Here is a 13,415-nt window from a genome sequence, read left to right as displayed (position 1 = left end):
CAATTTCAGGACCGAGAGCGGGAGTTTACCGAGATGGGATGGCTTTCAGAGGAGAACAGAACTAATCGTATCTACTGTAAGTGGAGATTCAAACGAGGCTCCCGTATCGAAGCGGGCGGCCTGGAGCGCGAAACAGGATTATTACAGTCTGCACACAAACAGTCGGTGAGTAAACAAAGACACAGGGGGGGTTAAAAACGGATTCTGTGCCGAGACTGATTAGTGGTGTTAAAGCCTCCCCCCCCTCCCCTCCCCTCCCCCCGACCACAATCACCCAAAGCACATTCAGAGGGAAGATCCAGCGGCAGAGGCGTCCATGCACCTGACAGGAAGTCAAAGGCAGGTCAACAGGAAGTCGGGATGGGGGCTCCAGGCAGTAGCGGTAGTCTCATATTCAGATTCATGCTCGTCATTCATTCATCACCTGGATTGGGTTGGAGCGACGCGAGCGAGTCACACACATACACACACGCACAGGGTTGTGTGTGGGGGAATGCATGCCTGTGTGTGTGTGTGTGTGTGTGTGTGTGTGTGTGTGTGTGTGTGTGTGTGGATATGTGTAAAGGTGTGTGAGAGTGTATGTATGTGTGTGTGTGTGTGTGTGTGTGTGTGTGTGTGTGTGTGTGTAAAGGTGTGTGTTTGTGTATGTGTGTGTGTTTGAGCACAGTCCAAATCAACACTTGAATTTAGGCACAGTCTAGTTAGTACAGCTGAGGTACCCATTTGATTAGTGCAACAATCAAGAGGAGAGAGAACAGAAAGAGAAGAAGAGACAGCATTGGGCAGAGGGCTCGTCATGGCCGCACACATACAGTACCTAAGTCATTGGCTACCGTCTTGGAAAAGCGCCTGCTTTTCTGCTTCACTGGAGAAATAGTTCCAAAAAAAACAAAACGAAACAAAAACACCACAACACAACAACGTGAGGGAGTGAGTCACACCTTGTTCATTCTCATGGGAAAAGAAAAAAAGTGTTAAGAGAGTTAAAAACACAATACCGTACTCTTATCTATGAACTTTTGGTGTTTGTTCTCCTCGTCAGAATTGCATGGAGAGCCAGAGCCTGTGTGTTTTGGCACAGTGCGAATGACACAGGCGTCAGCCAATCAGAAGTCAAGACAACCGAATCTCCTCAGCCAATTGTCAGTCAGTCGATCATTAGTCAAAGCTCAATAAGTCAATGTTACACCGTGATGCGTGAGAATTATTGTCGAGGAACATCAAGGTGAATTTCCTCATGAGAGCTTCTACGCTCTTCAAGTAGGCTACAAAGTGTTGCTTTAATGTAGTGTGGGTTGTGGATGAGTGGTTGCACATATCTCTCACAGGGGACATCACACACTTTCAAGGTGTCAAATTATTATCTGTTTTACCTGAGGTGGGGGATTTGCAGCGGTCCTCGGAGGCATTGGAGCCGTCGTTAACATCACAGACACCTGTGGAGCGCGCGCACACACACACACACACACAAACACACATATGCATAAGGGACAGAAATAAATCAACAAAACACAAAAGTGCTCACACACACACTCTTACCACCTTGCTCTCACTACCTTATTGATGCCAGGAGCAAAACACACACACACACACACACACACGCACACAGCACACACACACAGCACACACACCTGGGGGAAAGCTGCCCTTAATAGGACTTTCTCATTTAGATTTAGAGTTGAGTCTGGGTACTGCTGAGTGCCTCTGGGAACCTCCCAGCTCTCCTAATCTCTAAACAGACTCTCACTATCGCTCGGTCTCTCTCTCACACACACACACACACACACACACACACACATACACATAGCCTCTCTCTCTCTCACACACACACAGACACACAGACACACACAGTCTCTCACACACACACTCTGGTGTGGGGTAACCTCCAACAAACACAGTAGGGTAGACAGCTCCCCCACAACCCCCCGCCCCCCGCCCTCATTATCACATTATCTCCTCTTTATAGTGTGTCAGCTATCAGAGGCATCAGCGCGGAGGCTCGATACTTGGTGCCGGGCCACACAATTAAAGCGCTCGATGAGGCTGATGGCCTGACGCTGATGAACACACAGACACACACAAGGCTACGGAACCAATGCACAGGCTTTACATTCACACAGACTGGACTCATACTCAGTAGGGCACTAAAGGAAAAGAACAGCTCCTACATGGGCTCAGTTCACTACAACTGAGGATGTGTGTGTGTGTGTATGTGTGTGTGTACTTCTGTGTATAGGTGTGTATGCTTGCATGATTACTGTATGTGTGGCCATTATTTGTATACATGTGCGGCATAGTTATGTGTACAGTACATGTATACAGTATGTATGTGTATTTAAGGCTATGTGTATGTATGTACTGTATGTATCAATGTATTATGTGTATGTATGGCTGTGTGTGTATACCCAATGCATGAGTGTGTTTGTGTGAAGGTGTTCATTTTGGTGTGCATTTGTGTCCAGAGCATCACAATAAAATAAAGCCAGACTCAAAACAACAGAAACTAACAGAATAACAGAAACTAGGGCAAAAAAGAGCAACAGAAGCACACACGTGGAGATGAAAGGAAAGGAGGAATGAGAGGGAAAAGCGGGGATGGATGGATAGAGCAAAAAAGATGGGATGAGAAAAAGGAGGTGGGTGAGCAGAGACAGGTGACTTACTGAAGTATGAGAGGTGCAGTTTTTTCAGAGACTGAGAATAAAAGCTAGAAAGGCTGGACATGCAAGACTTCACAGGTTTCACAGGTGGAGCGTCTTTACCGGGCCGCGGAGAGAGACCAACAGTCAGACAGAATCAGAACAAAAAAGAACCACAGGATACCATAGCAACAACATCATCACCATGGACACCCGGAGAGCTGGGGAGCTGGATTCAGTGCATGGGCTCGACGCTATGTGGGTATTTATCTAACGTTTGTTGGTCTGTGTGCAGATAATATGCTGCCTACTGGAGGCATTATAGATAATGGCATATCGTCATAGACTGAGGATGTGCCATAGGAGGACCATATATGGCATAGACTCCTATTCACACCCAACATGCTATTCTGAGCCGACTAAGAGTCAATTAACAATTATAGATATTACAAAATGGAAAGTATATTTCCATCACTACCACACTTATGTTTTTGTAATTGAAACAATACTACTCATGCCATTAGATTACGATACTTAACCATGATCAGTTAAAACCAGAGACTCTTTATAAAACTAAACAGCACTGAATCCAGCACCAGCCCATTGTGGCTATAAAAACAACAGAGTGGTGACTCGAGACAGATGAGTGACAGTGACAGTGAGAGTTGATGTGTGAGTGTGAGTGTGAGTGTGAGTGTGAGTGTGAGTGTGAGTGTGAGTGTGAGTGTGAGTGTGAGTGTGAGTGTGAGTGTGAGTGAGTGTGAGTGTGAGTGTGAGACAAAGATGACTGTGGGTACAGACCAGAGGTGCGTTCAAGTTCACCGAACATAGGCGAACGTTCGCCAACAGTATTCCGTTAGCCTGGAGTTTTTGGCGAACGTTTGCTAACAATCGCAAACAGTCTGAGGAGGTGGTGCGCCGCGAACATACAGTGGAGCTGGATGTGAGTTTGACGAACGCAACAATGCAATTACTGTTAAAATGGAATGTTAACACCAAATCGTTCAAATTTAACAGTTCAAAGAAAACATGTTCATCACGAATGTTTGCCTCTGTTTGCGAATTTGAACGCAGCTCAGGTGTGTGAATTGTGTGAAGTACTAGTTAAGATATGTTCTAGTGTGGGAAAGCTCTGAGACAAAAAGAACATGAGGAAGATCATTTTAGAGGTCCTAGGATCCTATGACTCTATGCTTGCAAATATTTCTCTTCCTCTTCAAGAAGATTAAAACCATATCTTTCTATAACATAAAGAACACAAAATGCAAAAAAAAAATAGTATATATAGGTCTCAGACAATAAAAATGCTCTGAATATTCAGTGTTAACAGTTAGAAGGTCCAGATTTGAAAAGACTAAATATCTATTTTTACGGACTTCTCTGACTTCTACATCTGATGGTTTGGCCTCATAAATAAAACACATCTCAGGAATCTCAGTGACCGCTGAGAGTTATTAACGGCAAGGCAGTGTCCACAGGATCAGTCCTCACCTCCTGACGGCTGGCGGGCCTTGCGCGGGGAGCGCGGCTGCCTCTGGAAGGGGTCAGCCAAGCCGTACAGCTCCTGGACACCCACGTTCATCAGGAGGGTCTTCTGGAAGTAGTCCACCACGGCCAGCCCGTTGAAGTTACCGAAAACGACCCTAAACAGAGACGGCATCAATTGAGAGGAACACCTTTCAATAGAACCAGAAGTTTTGCTTGATGCTTTCAACGTCTACATTCATTACTTGCTGTCGTATGTTAAACTACAAGGCCAATCCAACCAAATTCTTTACATGAAACTTCACCAAAGCACCATGAGCAATTGAATGAAAGATGAAAAGCTTATCCTTCAAAGGTCCTTCAAAATGCATCTTGTGTGCAACATATGTATGTGTGTGTGTGTGTGTGTGTGTGTGTGTGTGTGTGTGTGTGTGTGTGTGTAAGAGAGAGAGAGAGATAGAGTGTAGCAGTGGGGGCTTACAGGCCATATGCAGAGTTGAGGGCGAGGCTGGTGATCTGTTGGGGGGGCTCCCCGCTGACCCACAGCAGCTGCACCACCAGGTCCACCTGGTAGCCTGGAGACTGCTTGAGAGGGGAACAGCGCACCCTGCAGGCAGAGAGATGAAACAGTGAACGAGAGAGAGTAAGAGAGAGAGAGAGCGAGAGAGAGAGAGAGAGAGAGAGAGAGAGAGATGAATAAATTCATGACATAGTGGATAGGATTTAGGGATTATACCAACGGATTCTATAGCTGCACATGTACCATGGATCTGAGCATTATTAAAATGTGATAGCAGTGGAGCCTACAGGCATGTGTTTGTGTTTGTGTGTGTGTGTGTGTGTGTGTGTGTGTGTGTGTGTGCGTGTGTGTGTGTGTGTGTGTGTGTGCGTGTGTGTCGAGTGTAGCACTGCTAAGGTAGATCCATAGAACTGTATGGATCCTATCTGGGTGGCTGGATTCTAATGGCTCCTTGTGGGAGTGCTGTAGATGGTAGTGTGTGCTGCAAGTGTGAGGAATGCACAAGACATCAGAGTGCTCAGGTTCTCTGTGTCCACTAGCGCCTAAATAAATAATGGATCTCAAGAACACAGAGAATGCTGAAATGTAAAAGATTCAGCGCCGGTCGAGGAAGCTGTGGAACCAGTACGAGGCACTGTGGCCAGCGGCGCTGGACGTACTTGAGGCAGGGCACGTTGTCTCGGGGTCCGTCGGACGAGTTGCTGCTGGTGGACGGGTGCGTCTGCGCGGGGGGCAGCGCCGACTGGGGGCTGGACGAGGCCCCCGGCGTGGACACGGCCGGCGTCTGCTCTCCCGCCGCCTCCGGAGATTCCACGTCGTTCAGCTCGTACGGCATACGCACCTCCAGGAGCTGGACGACACAGACACTTTCGTTTTCACCCTCCCTCACCACAGATCCTCAGATTGTGTTTATCACATAGACGACATTCTTTTGCCATGTTTTCTTCGCCTGAACTGTTTATGCGATTAGAGATTGTGAGCACACACATAAAGTGTGTATAGTGTTTACAGTGTGGGCTGAGACATTTAGTTCAGACTACTATAATTAGTACAAAGTGTAATGTAATTACAAACAAACAAACACACACACACACACACACACACACACACACACACACACACACACACACATACACACACCTGCACTACTTCAGTGGTGACCTCCTGCTTGCTGAAGCGGTATATGATGACGTGGGCAGAGACTCCTGCCACACACAGCATGCGACTCTCCGGGCACCAGGTCAGGATCTGGATGGCGAACGGGTCCTCGTCCACGATGTCCGTGCTGGGCTTGTCCTCCTTGTTGCGCGCCTTCTCAAACACTTTAGCCGTCTTCAGCTTGTACAGCACCTGCAGCATAACTGCAGCAGACGAAGAGGAGAATGTGAATGTTAAAGGGATATTCCGCCATTTTTGGAAATACGCTCATTTTCCACCTCCCCTCGAGCAAAACAATCGATATTTACCTTGTTCCCGTTCATCCAGCCATTCTGTGAGTCTGGCGATACAACTTTTAGCTTCAACCTAGCATAGATCACTGAATCGGATTAGACCATTAGCTTCTCGCCTGCTAGCTTCATGTTTAAAAGTGACTAAGATTTCTGATAATTTTCCCATTTAAAACGTGTCTCCTCTCAAGTTAGAAAGTGCAATAAGACCAACTGAAAATGAAACCTGGCGTTTTTCTAGGCTGATTTAACATGGAACTACACTCTCATCTGGCGTAATAATCAAGGCAACTTGCAAACGTACCATAGGCGCAGTGATATCGTACGCAGCATCTGAAAATAGTCCCCATAGACATCAAGCAGTAGTAGTGCCAGTAGCTGCAAGTTGCCTTGATTATTACGCCAGATGAGAATGTAGTTCCATGTCAAATCAGCCTAGAAAAACGGCAGGGTTCATTTTCAGTTGGTCTTATTGCACTTTCTAACTTGAGAGGACACACGTTTTAAATGGGAAAATTACCAGAAATATTAGTCACTTTTAAACATGAAGCTAGCAGGCGAGAAGCTAATGGTCTAATCCGATTCAATGATCTATGCTAGGCTGAAGCTAAAAGTTGTATCGCCAGACTCACAGAATGGCTGGATGAACGGGAACAAGGTAAATATCGATTGTTTTGCTCGAGGGAAGGTGGAAAATGAGCGTATTTCCGCAAATGGCGGAATATCCCTTTAAGGGAGTTAAAGTTGCAGTGTCTGAATGTACAGTATGAATGTGAATGATAGTTAAAGTTGCAGTCCATGAATTTGACAAAATGTCACTATCTGAGCTCAACCCCTCCCATTCGTGCTCCTGAACCAATGTGTTGATCGACTAGAGTTTGCTTCTCATTTGCAGAGCCAGCACTGTTTATGAACACCAGAATTTCTCCCAAGCACACATACTGATTTTACTGACTTCCCCTTTAATGACCGTCAGTGGTTATGACTGCAAATGTGACACTGTCGATACGTACTTGCTGAGGCGTCCCAGAACTTGATGGACCCATCAGCATGTCTGAGGTGGATGGAGAGAGAAAGAAAGAGAGAGAGAGAGAGAGAGAGAGAAAGAGAGAGAGAGAGAGGACACAAACAGATGAGTTAGCAATGCAAGCGTCCAACGCCCTGCTGTAGCCACGACAACAGCACTACTGGGAAACATGAGAGACACGACAGCACTCTGCTGCTGCTCAGGACAGCTGTTATCTACTGTTACAACCGCTGCTGACAGATTCTATTGAACATCTATAATAAACTCCATGATGAGGATAATATTTCATGATCAGTCATTTCTTTTGTGTTGCTGATGTCTACAAGTGGCCCACTGTTTGAACAGCGATATCGGGAAACATAAGCAGTTGGCAAGCCTCCCTCTGAGTCATCACCTATTTAGACACAATTGTATTCAACGGGATGCAATGGAGCATGAGACACATAAAACATGCGAGGCTCACACACTTACATGCGGAATTCACAATTTTCTCAATGTCGTTAAATCACTTTCACATTAAATTGTTCTCTCATGGTGGCGTAATTGGTTTCCACTTTTATGGACCCAGTAAGAGAATACGAGCCAGCCGCATGCTCACCCTGTGATGATGATTTCTGGGTAGCTCTGTGTCCCCTGCCCCCAGTTGCCACCACTTATGGGCCATTCCTGCGGAGAGGAAATTAAAAAACATAAACCTTTTATTACTTATTTATATTCATTTTTATATCATATTTCCGCCTTCGTCTTGTGTGAAACAGATTCATGCTCCAGTTCAGATCCAGACTCCGCCGCCATCTGGATGGGTCGGAGCTACTGTCCGAGGTGTGACCGTCCCCCGGGGGAGGAGAGTAGCACCTCAGGTGCAGGGCCAGGTGAGCCATGAGGTCAGACACAGCACGCCCAGATGTCCTGCCACTCACACCTGAGTGACCTAGTAGTGAGTGATCACACCTCATCGCGAAACACTCGCCGCTTTACTTTAAACAAAGCTCAACCACCTGACCCAGTGTATTGTGAAAGGCGGCTTGAATCCGAGCTAATTCAAACCGCTCCGATTGAAATAGCTCCGAGAGGGAGAGTTGGAGAGGGCAGATGCCGTGGGCAGAGCAGTCTCTCTCTCTCTGGTTCACCAACTCAAAAATTGCACATATGCTCCGGATGAGGATTAAAGACAAATCCGAGACTAAATCTCCCTTTCAAATGGGATTAAGCTGAACTGTAGACAGGAGAGGGCCATTAGATCGCTTTGATCAAATGCATTTTTTCAAACCGCTCTTGTACACAAAGAACAAAGATTATCTCACAGCAGTGAATTGCATTTAGAACGGTGACTGCTTCTCACCATAACTGGCTTAAAGACATGCTTAACATACACACACGCTAATGACATGACAATTATGGTAATATGCGCACATGTTAAAACGGTTCTCCACTAGAATGCATCACAGCATAACTATATACAGAGCACTAGCAGTAGCATAGAGGAACAGGCTCATTTCAACTGGATGTGAATCAACTTCTACGAGTCATTAAGACAAATGGTGATATTACATTACATTACATTTGGCTAAGGCTTTTTAGCCAAAGCGACTTACAACATGGTGAACAGTTTCACATTTTTGAAGCAATTCTCACAACAACTCTAGGAAAATTAAAAAAAAGGTAGAATGCAGTAAGTGATGAGTGCATCATGATGGCTGTCGGTGGAGTCATAGACTGTTCTATAGTCTATGGGTGGGGTGGACGCTCCACTGTACCTTTTTACTGTAGCCCTGTCTCTTCTGCCGGGAGCCCACGGAGTAGAGGGCCGGGATCAGCTCTGCTGGGCAGTCGGCAAAGTACTCGCAGCATGTCACCGGAGACTCGTGCAGGGTCAGGGGGTACGGGGTCTCAAAGATGGGGTACCTGGACACAGCAGAGAGCTGGGGGGTAAGACAAGGCAAGGGGATGGGGGGGGGGGGGGGGGGGGCAGCTCTGTGGCTGTAAGGGGTCATGGAGCAGGATCAATGGGTTAGTCCACTTACCCGATTTGCGCCAGGTCGATCACCACCAAGTCTTTCTCCAGCAGGATGACCACAGCATAGGGCTCCTGGAAATCTGTTGAACCACAGAAAAGAGAGAAAAGAGTCATCAGTTAGTGAGTTAGACTCATGTGCAACACAATGAGCAACATCAGGGATAATTCACCTTACAATGCAACATGTTCTTTCCCAGTGTTACAACCAAACCAAGCATGCATGACAAATTCAAGAATCTCAACTGGTTAGGACACCTAGTCAGAAACTGCTCAGGTTGTGGAGTGTGGTTTTGTATATGACCAGAGGTAGTCATATCTTAGATTCAGTCTCGTGACCTTTGTACACTCAAACCAGAGTAACAATCATGAACATTCTTCCTTGAGAATGGAATGAGGATGTGAAAACGTGGAAAAGATTAGACACGTGCTAGACCACACAATGACACAACAGTTGGCTGGGCTGGTTGAGAAATCCTACTATGGTTGACCTTATGGGGACAATTTGTTGAAAAACATTGTCAGTGCTAGGGCTTGTGTAACTTCATTGTTGAAAACACTTATGCCCTCTGATATGCACCTACTTCATAGAATTGACACTTCATGGGTTCAGAGTTAAGGCTCAATGTTTGGTGTTACATTCACTTTTACTTGTGCTGAGTTTGGCTTCAAGTTCAAGGCTCAAATGAATTGTCACAAACTTGATAGAGATGTAAATGTAAGTAATGACTGGTGCTGGTTTGGTGTGAGTGGGTGTGCTGTCTCACCATTGGGATAGGGCGTTTCACACAGCGTGAGGAAGTCCACGATGGGGTAGTCCATCTCCAGCACGGCCGTGCTCTTCCCGTGCATCACCGTCAGACAGGCCCGTCTGCCCACCGTGTCATAGGACAGGCCCCCCGACAGCACCATGAAGGGGTCCCTGCCAATACAGACATAGCCACACACAGAGAGAGAGAGAGAGAGAGAGAGAGAGAGCAAAAAGAGACAGAGGGAGAGAGAGAGAGAGAGAGAGAGAGAGAGAGACAGAGCCTTATTCATTGTGACAGGTGCCAGTGTGACTGTCACTACAGTAGGCAGGACTGGGAGTGAACTCTGCTGTGACAAATGAGAGTGATGCTCTTTTCATGACGTTTCTTCACAAGCAAGCCAACATGTTTTATGTAAAGATTATCTCACTTTTTAAGTTTAATACATTCATATAGTAATGATTCAAGTTCATGGATTTAACTTAGCTGAAATGTTTTTGTGTTTACTGTACAAGCCAACACAGGAAGCAAACACAATAACCACACTACATTAATGACCCTTTAAACATCAGGAAATACCCTAAAGGTGGGACATTCTGGGTAGCTGTGTGGGTGTGATATTGGGGGCGTCAAGCGTGACCTTAGAGGCTGCGGATGTAGCCCTCATGAGTAGGTGTAGTGAAACTAGGACGTGGGGCAGACACAGATGCTGGTGGCTGTGTGGGGGGTCTCACCCTACTCTGGTGGTCTTGTACTCCACCTTCAGAATGGGCTTACACGGCTCCGGCTTCTTGCCATCCTTAGGATGCTTACCTGCAGACAGAGAGAGTGAGAAAGAGAGAGAGAGAAAGAGAAAGAGAAAGAGAGAGAGAGAGAAAGAAAGAGAGAGAGATGGAGAGACAGAGAGGGGTAGAAAGAGAGAGAGAGAGAGAGAGAGAGAGATAAGATACATGTGTGAGCTCATTTCACTTCCTTGTCATTTTTTCCTGCCCATTAACCACAAGTTATATGACACGATTTGAATCCGAGACCAAAATGTACAAGGTAATGTAGAGCAGAGCATTACATGAGAGTATGAGTGTTGAGCATGTATGTTTTGCAAGTGAGTGTATCGGATTGAACAAGTGTATGATATGGTGTGATGCAGCTTAACCGTGTGTGTGTGTGTGGCTGTGACTGAGAACTATGTCTGGATGTAAATATAAATCAGGTGTGTATGTGTGCGAGACGTGATCTGGTTTGCTTCCGAGTCTAATTCAGACGGGCTGTGCTCTGTGCATGCTTATGTGAATGTGGGGCTGTATGAGCTATAATGAATTGGGCAGATCTATCAGAGGCGCATGCGTGTTTGTTTGTGTGTGTGTGCTTGTGTGTGTGTGTGTGTGTGTGTGTGTGTGTGCCTTCCCACCGTGGGGCGTGATGATCTGGGCAGGTTTGGCAGGCACGCGGATGTTCCAGATGGTCAGGGTGCCGTCTGAATGGCTGCAGACGAACTGCTTGCCCTCGTGGTGCCAGGCGACCGAGTGAATGGCCTGCGGGCACAACAAACACGCCCGTCACCAGTGGCAGAGGGCAGGGGGCACCCAGCAGGCACGCAGGACGGTGCGTGGGCGAGGGGAGGGGAGGGGAGGGGAGGGGAGAGGGGGGCATTGACTAGGCTGTCAGGCAGCATTAATAAAAATGTGTAAGTCTGGAGTTCACTGCGCAAAAAGAGCCTGCCAAGAGCAGATATGTTAAACAGTGAGAGGCTAGTTTTTCTGTATGAAAGGGTACAACCTGACCAGCAGGTAGCTTGAAAATGGCACGCCCTGGAAAACAGTACATCTCCGCCTGTTGCCGTGCTAGAGATAGTTGGACACTGTTGCTTGCATCATAATTTTCTGAATTCTATATCACACACAGCTGAAATGTGCACAACATAAATTACTAAGTTAACGTATAAACAAATGCTGTCAAAAGAGAAAATAGTGCATCATTTCTTTTTTAAAAAGCTAAATCTAAGGGTGTAAAAAATAATTTGCAGTGCTGTGTATCTCTCATAATTACTACCAATTAAGCATAATCACCCCTAAGGATGAAGAGGAATTGGTAATTGAGCTTTAATTAACAGGAATTAACAGACCAGCCGTTCTAAAACAAGCTCTCCAAAACTATAACTGGCCAGCACTCAGATCTTGTGACAGCGAGGTAAAGTGTGAATTGGAGAGAGAGTTCTGCTGTGGCGGTGAGGATGCTGGAGTCCAGTCCAACTCTAGAGACGCCACACACACACACACACACACACACACACACACAGCACCTCCTGGAGCATCTGCAGCAGCCCACAAGCAGAGGCTGCCTGGGCTGGGCTCTCAAAATGCCTCCTGCACAGGTGGCGCTAATTAGTGCTCATTAAACACACACACACACACACACACACACACACACACACATACACACGTACGTGCACGCACACATACACACACACACACTCTCTCTAAGTCAGTCTACGCCAGTGCTTTGATGTGCCCTTTGAGATACAGAGATCCACCTGCACATGCCCACTCAGCAGTTTCCACGCACTGAGGAATGCCACAATCTGTTCCAAACACACACACACACTTTCTTCTCGATGAGTTGCATTACAGCTCACCTTACACACAAATAGACACATATACAGGCACACGCAGGGACACACAGGGAGACACACACACACACACACACACACACACACACACACACACACACACACACACACACACACACACACACACACACACACACATTGAACGGGGAGCTTGTGTGTTCTCACCTCGTCGTAGCTGTAGCGGTAGTCTGCTTTCTTGGTCCTCAGGTCCCACAACACAACGATGCCACACTCAAAGCCTATCAGCAGCTGTAAGAGACACATACCATATCAGACCATATCAAAGCACACTCACAGTGGGGTAGCTACTGTATAAGCATGCAGCCTTCCAATATGTATGCAGCCATCCTGAATATGTGCTGCATCTGGGCTTATAGTACGTATGAAGAAATATAATATGAAGGCGCATAACTGAAGCGTTCCGTTTGTGATGCGTAAAATCCATTTTAGAAGACTGGTCTATTTGTTTTGAATGTACACGCCACTGTTGTGTCTGGTGTAGCTACTTCCATTGATTCTAGTGATTATTAACTGCTGCAACATACGCTTCGCGAACGCAACGCTTCAGTTACGCGCCTGGTGTAGCTCCCCTGTAAGACTTCATTCATGCTTACAGTACAGAAAAAAACAAGCAGTGTGTGTATGTGTGTGTGTGTGCACACGTTTGTGTGTGTGTGTGTGTGTGTGTGTGTGTGTGTGTGTGTGTGCTACTACCTTGCCCTCATCCATAGGGTTGTCACTGATGTGTACCACTGGGCCGGGGTGTGACTTCGAGGACCTGAGGGGGGAGGGGGGGGGGGGGTTGAGAGAGCAGGAGAGTGTCAGTGCTGCTGAGTCACAGTTGAGACTAGACTAGCGTGTGCTAGCTCTGCTGCCCTGCAGGAGTGGATGCCATAGTTACAGCACT

The 13,415-nt window shown here is 46.6% G+C and overlaps 1 protein-coding gene across 5 annotated transcripts in view; it reads right to left on the bottom strand.

The window, feature by feature from the left end:
• stxbp5b (syntaxin binding protein 5b (tomosyn)) overlaps positions 1-13,415 on the bottom strand; it is a 37,900-nt gene that overhangs the window by 11,964 nt on the left and 12,521 nt on the right. For 3 of the 5 annotated variants that reach the window (XM_062523229.1, XM_062523232.1, XM_062523233.1), the window contains exons 6-19: positions 13,223-13,286; positions 12,674-12,757; positions 11,291-11,414; positions 10,617-10,695; positions 9,901-10,055; positions 9,144-9,216; positions 8,877-9,024; positions 7,718-7,785; positions 7,106-7,146; positions 5,785-6,005; positions 5,304-5,494; positions 4,606-4,731; positions 4,131-4,282; positions 1,374-1,436 (exon numbers count right to left, since the gene is read on the bottom strand). In XM_062523229.1, coding sequence (XP_062379213.1) covers positions 1,374-1,436; positions 4,131-4,282; positions 4,606-4,731; positions 5,304-5,494; positions 5,785-6,005; positions 7,106-7,146; positions 7,718-7,785; positions 8,877-9,024; positions 9,144-9,216; positions 9,901-10,055; positions 10,617-10,695; positions 11,291-11,414; positions 12,674-12,757; positions 13,223-13,286 — 1,589 coding nt within the window. Of the gene's footprint in view, positions 1-817; positions 866-1,003; positions 1,064-1,373; positions 1,437-4,130; positions 4,283-4,605; positions 4,732-5,303; positions 5,495-5,784; positions 6,006-7,105; positions 7,147-7,717; positions 7,786-8,876; positions 9,025-9,143; positions 9,217-9,900; positions 10,056-10,616; positions 10,696-11,290; positions 11,415-12,673; positions 12,758-13,222; positions 13,287-13,415 lie in introns of all 5 variants that reach the window. The other 2 variants (XM_062523228.1, XM_062523230.1) reach the window with 1 other exon arrangement.

Source organism: Sardina pilchardus, chromosome 20 (assembly GCF_963854185.1).
Source record: "Sardina pilchardus chromosome 20, fSarPil1.1, whole genome shotgun sequence".
Taxonomy (NCBI): domain Eukaryota; kingdom Metazoa; phylum Chordata; class Actinopteri; order Clupeiformes; family Clupeidae; genus Sardina; species Sardina pilchardus.
Note: the sequence above shows the minus strand (reverse complement) of the source record. Positions and strands in the feature narration are given on the sequence as shown.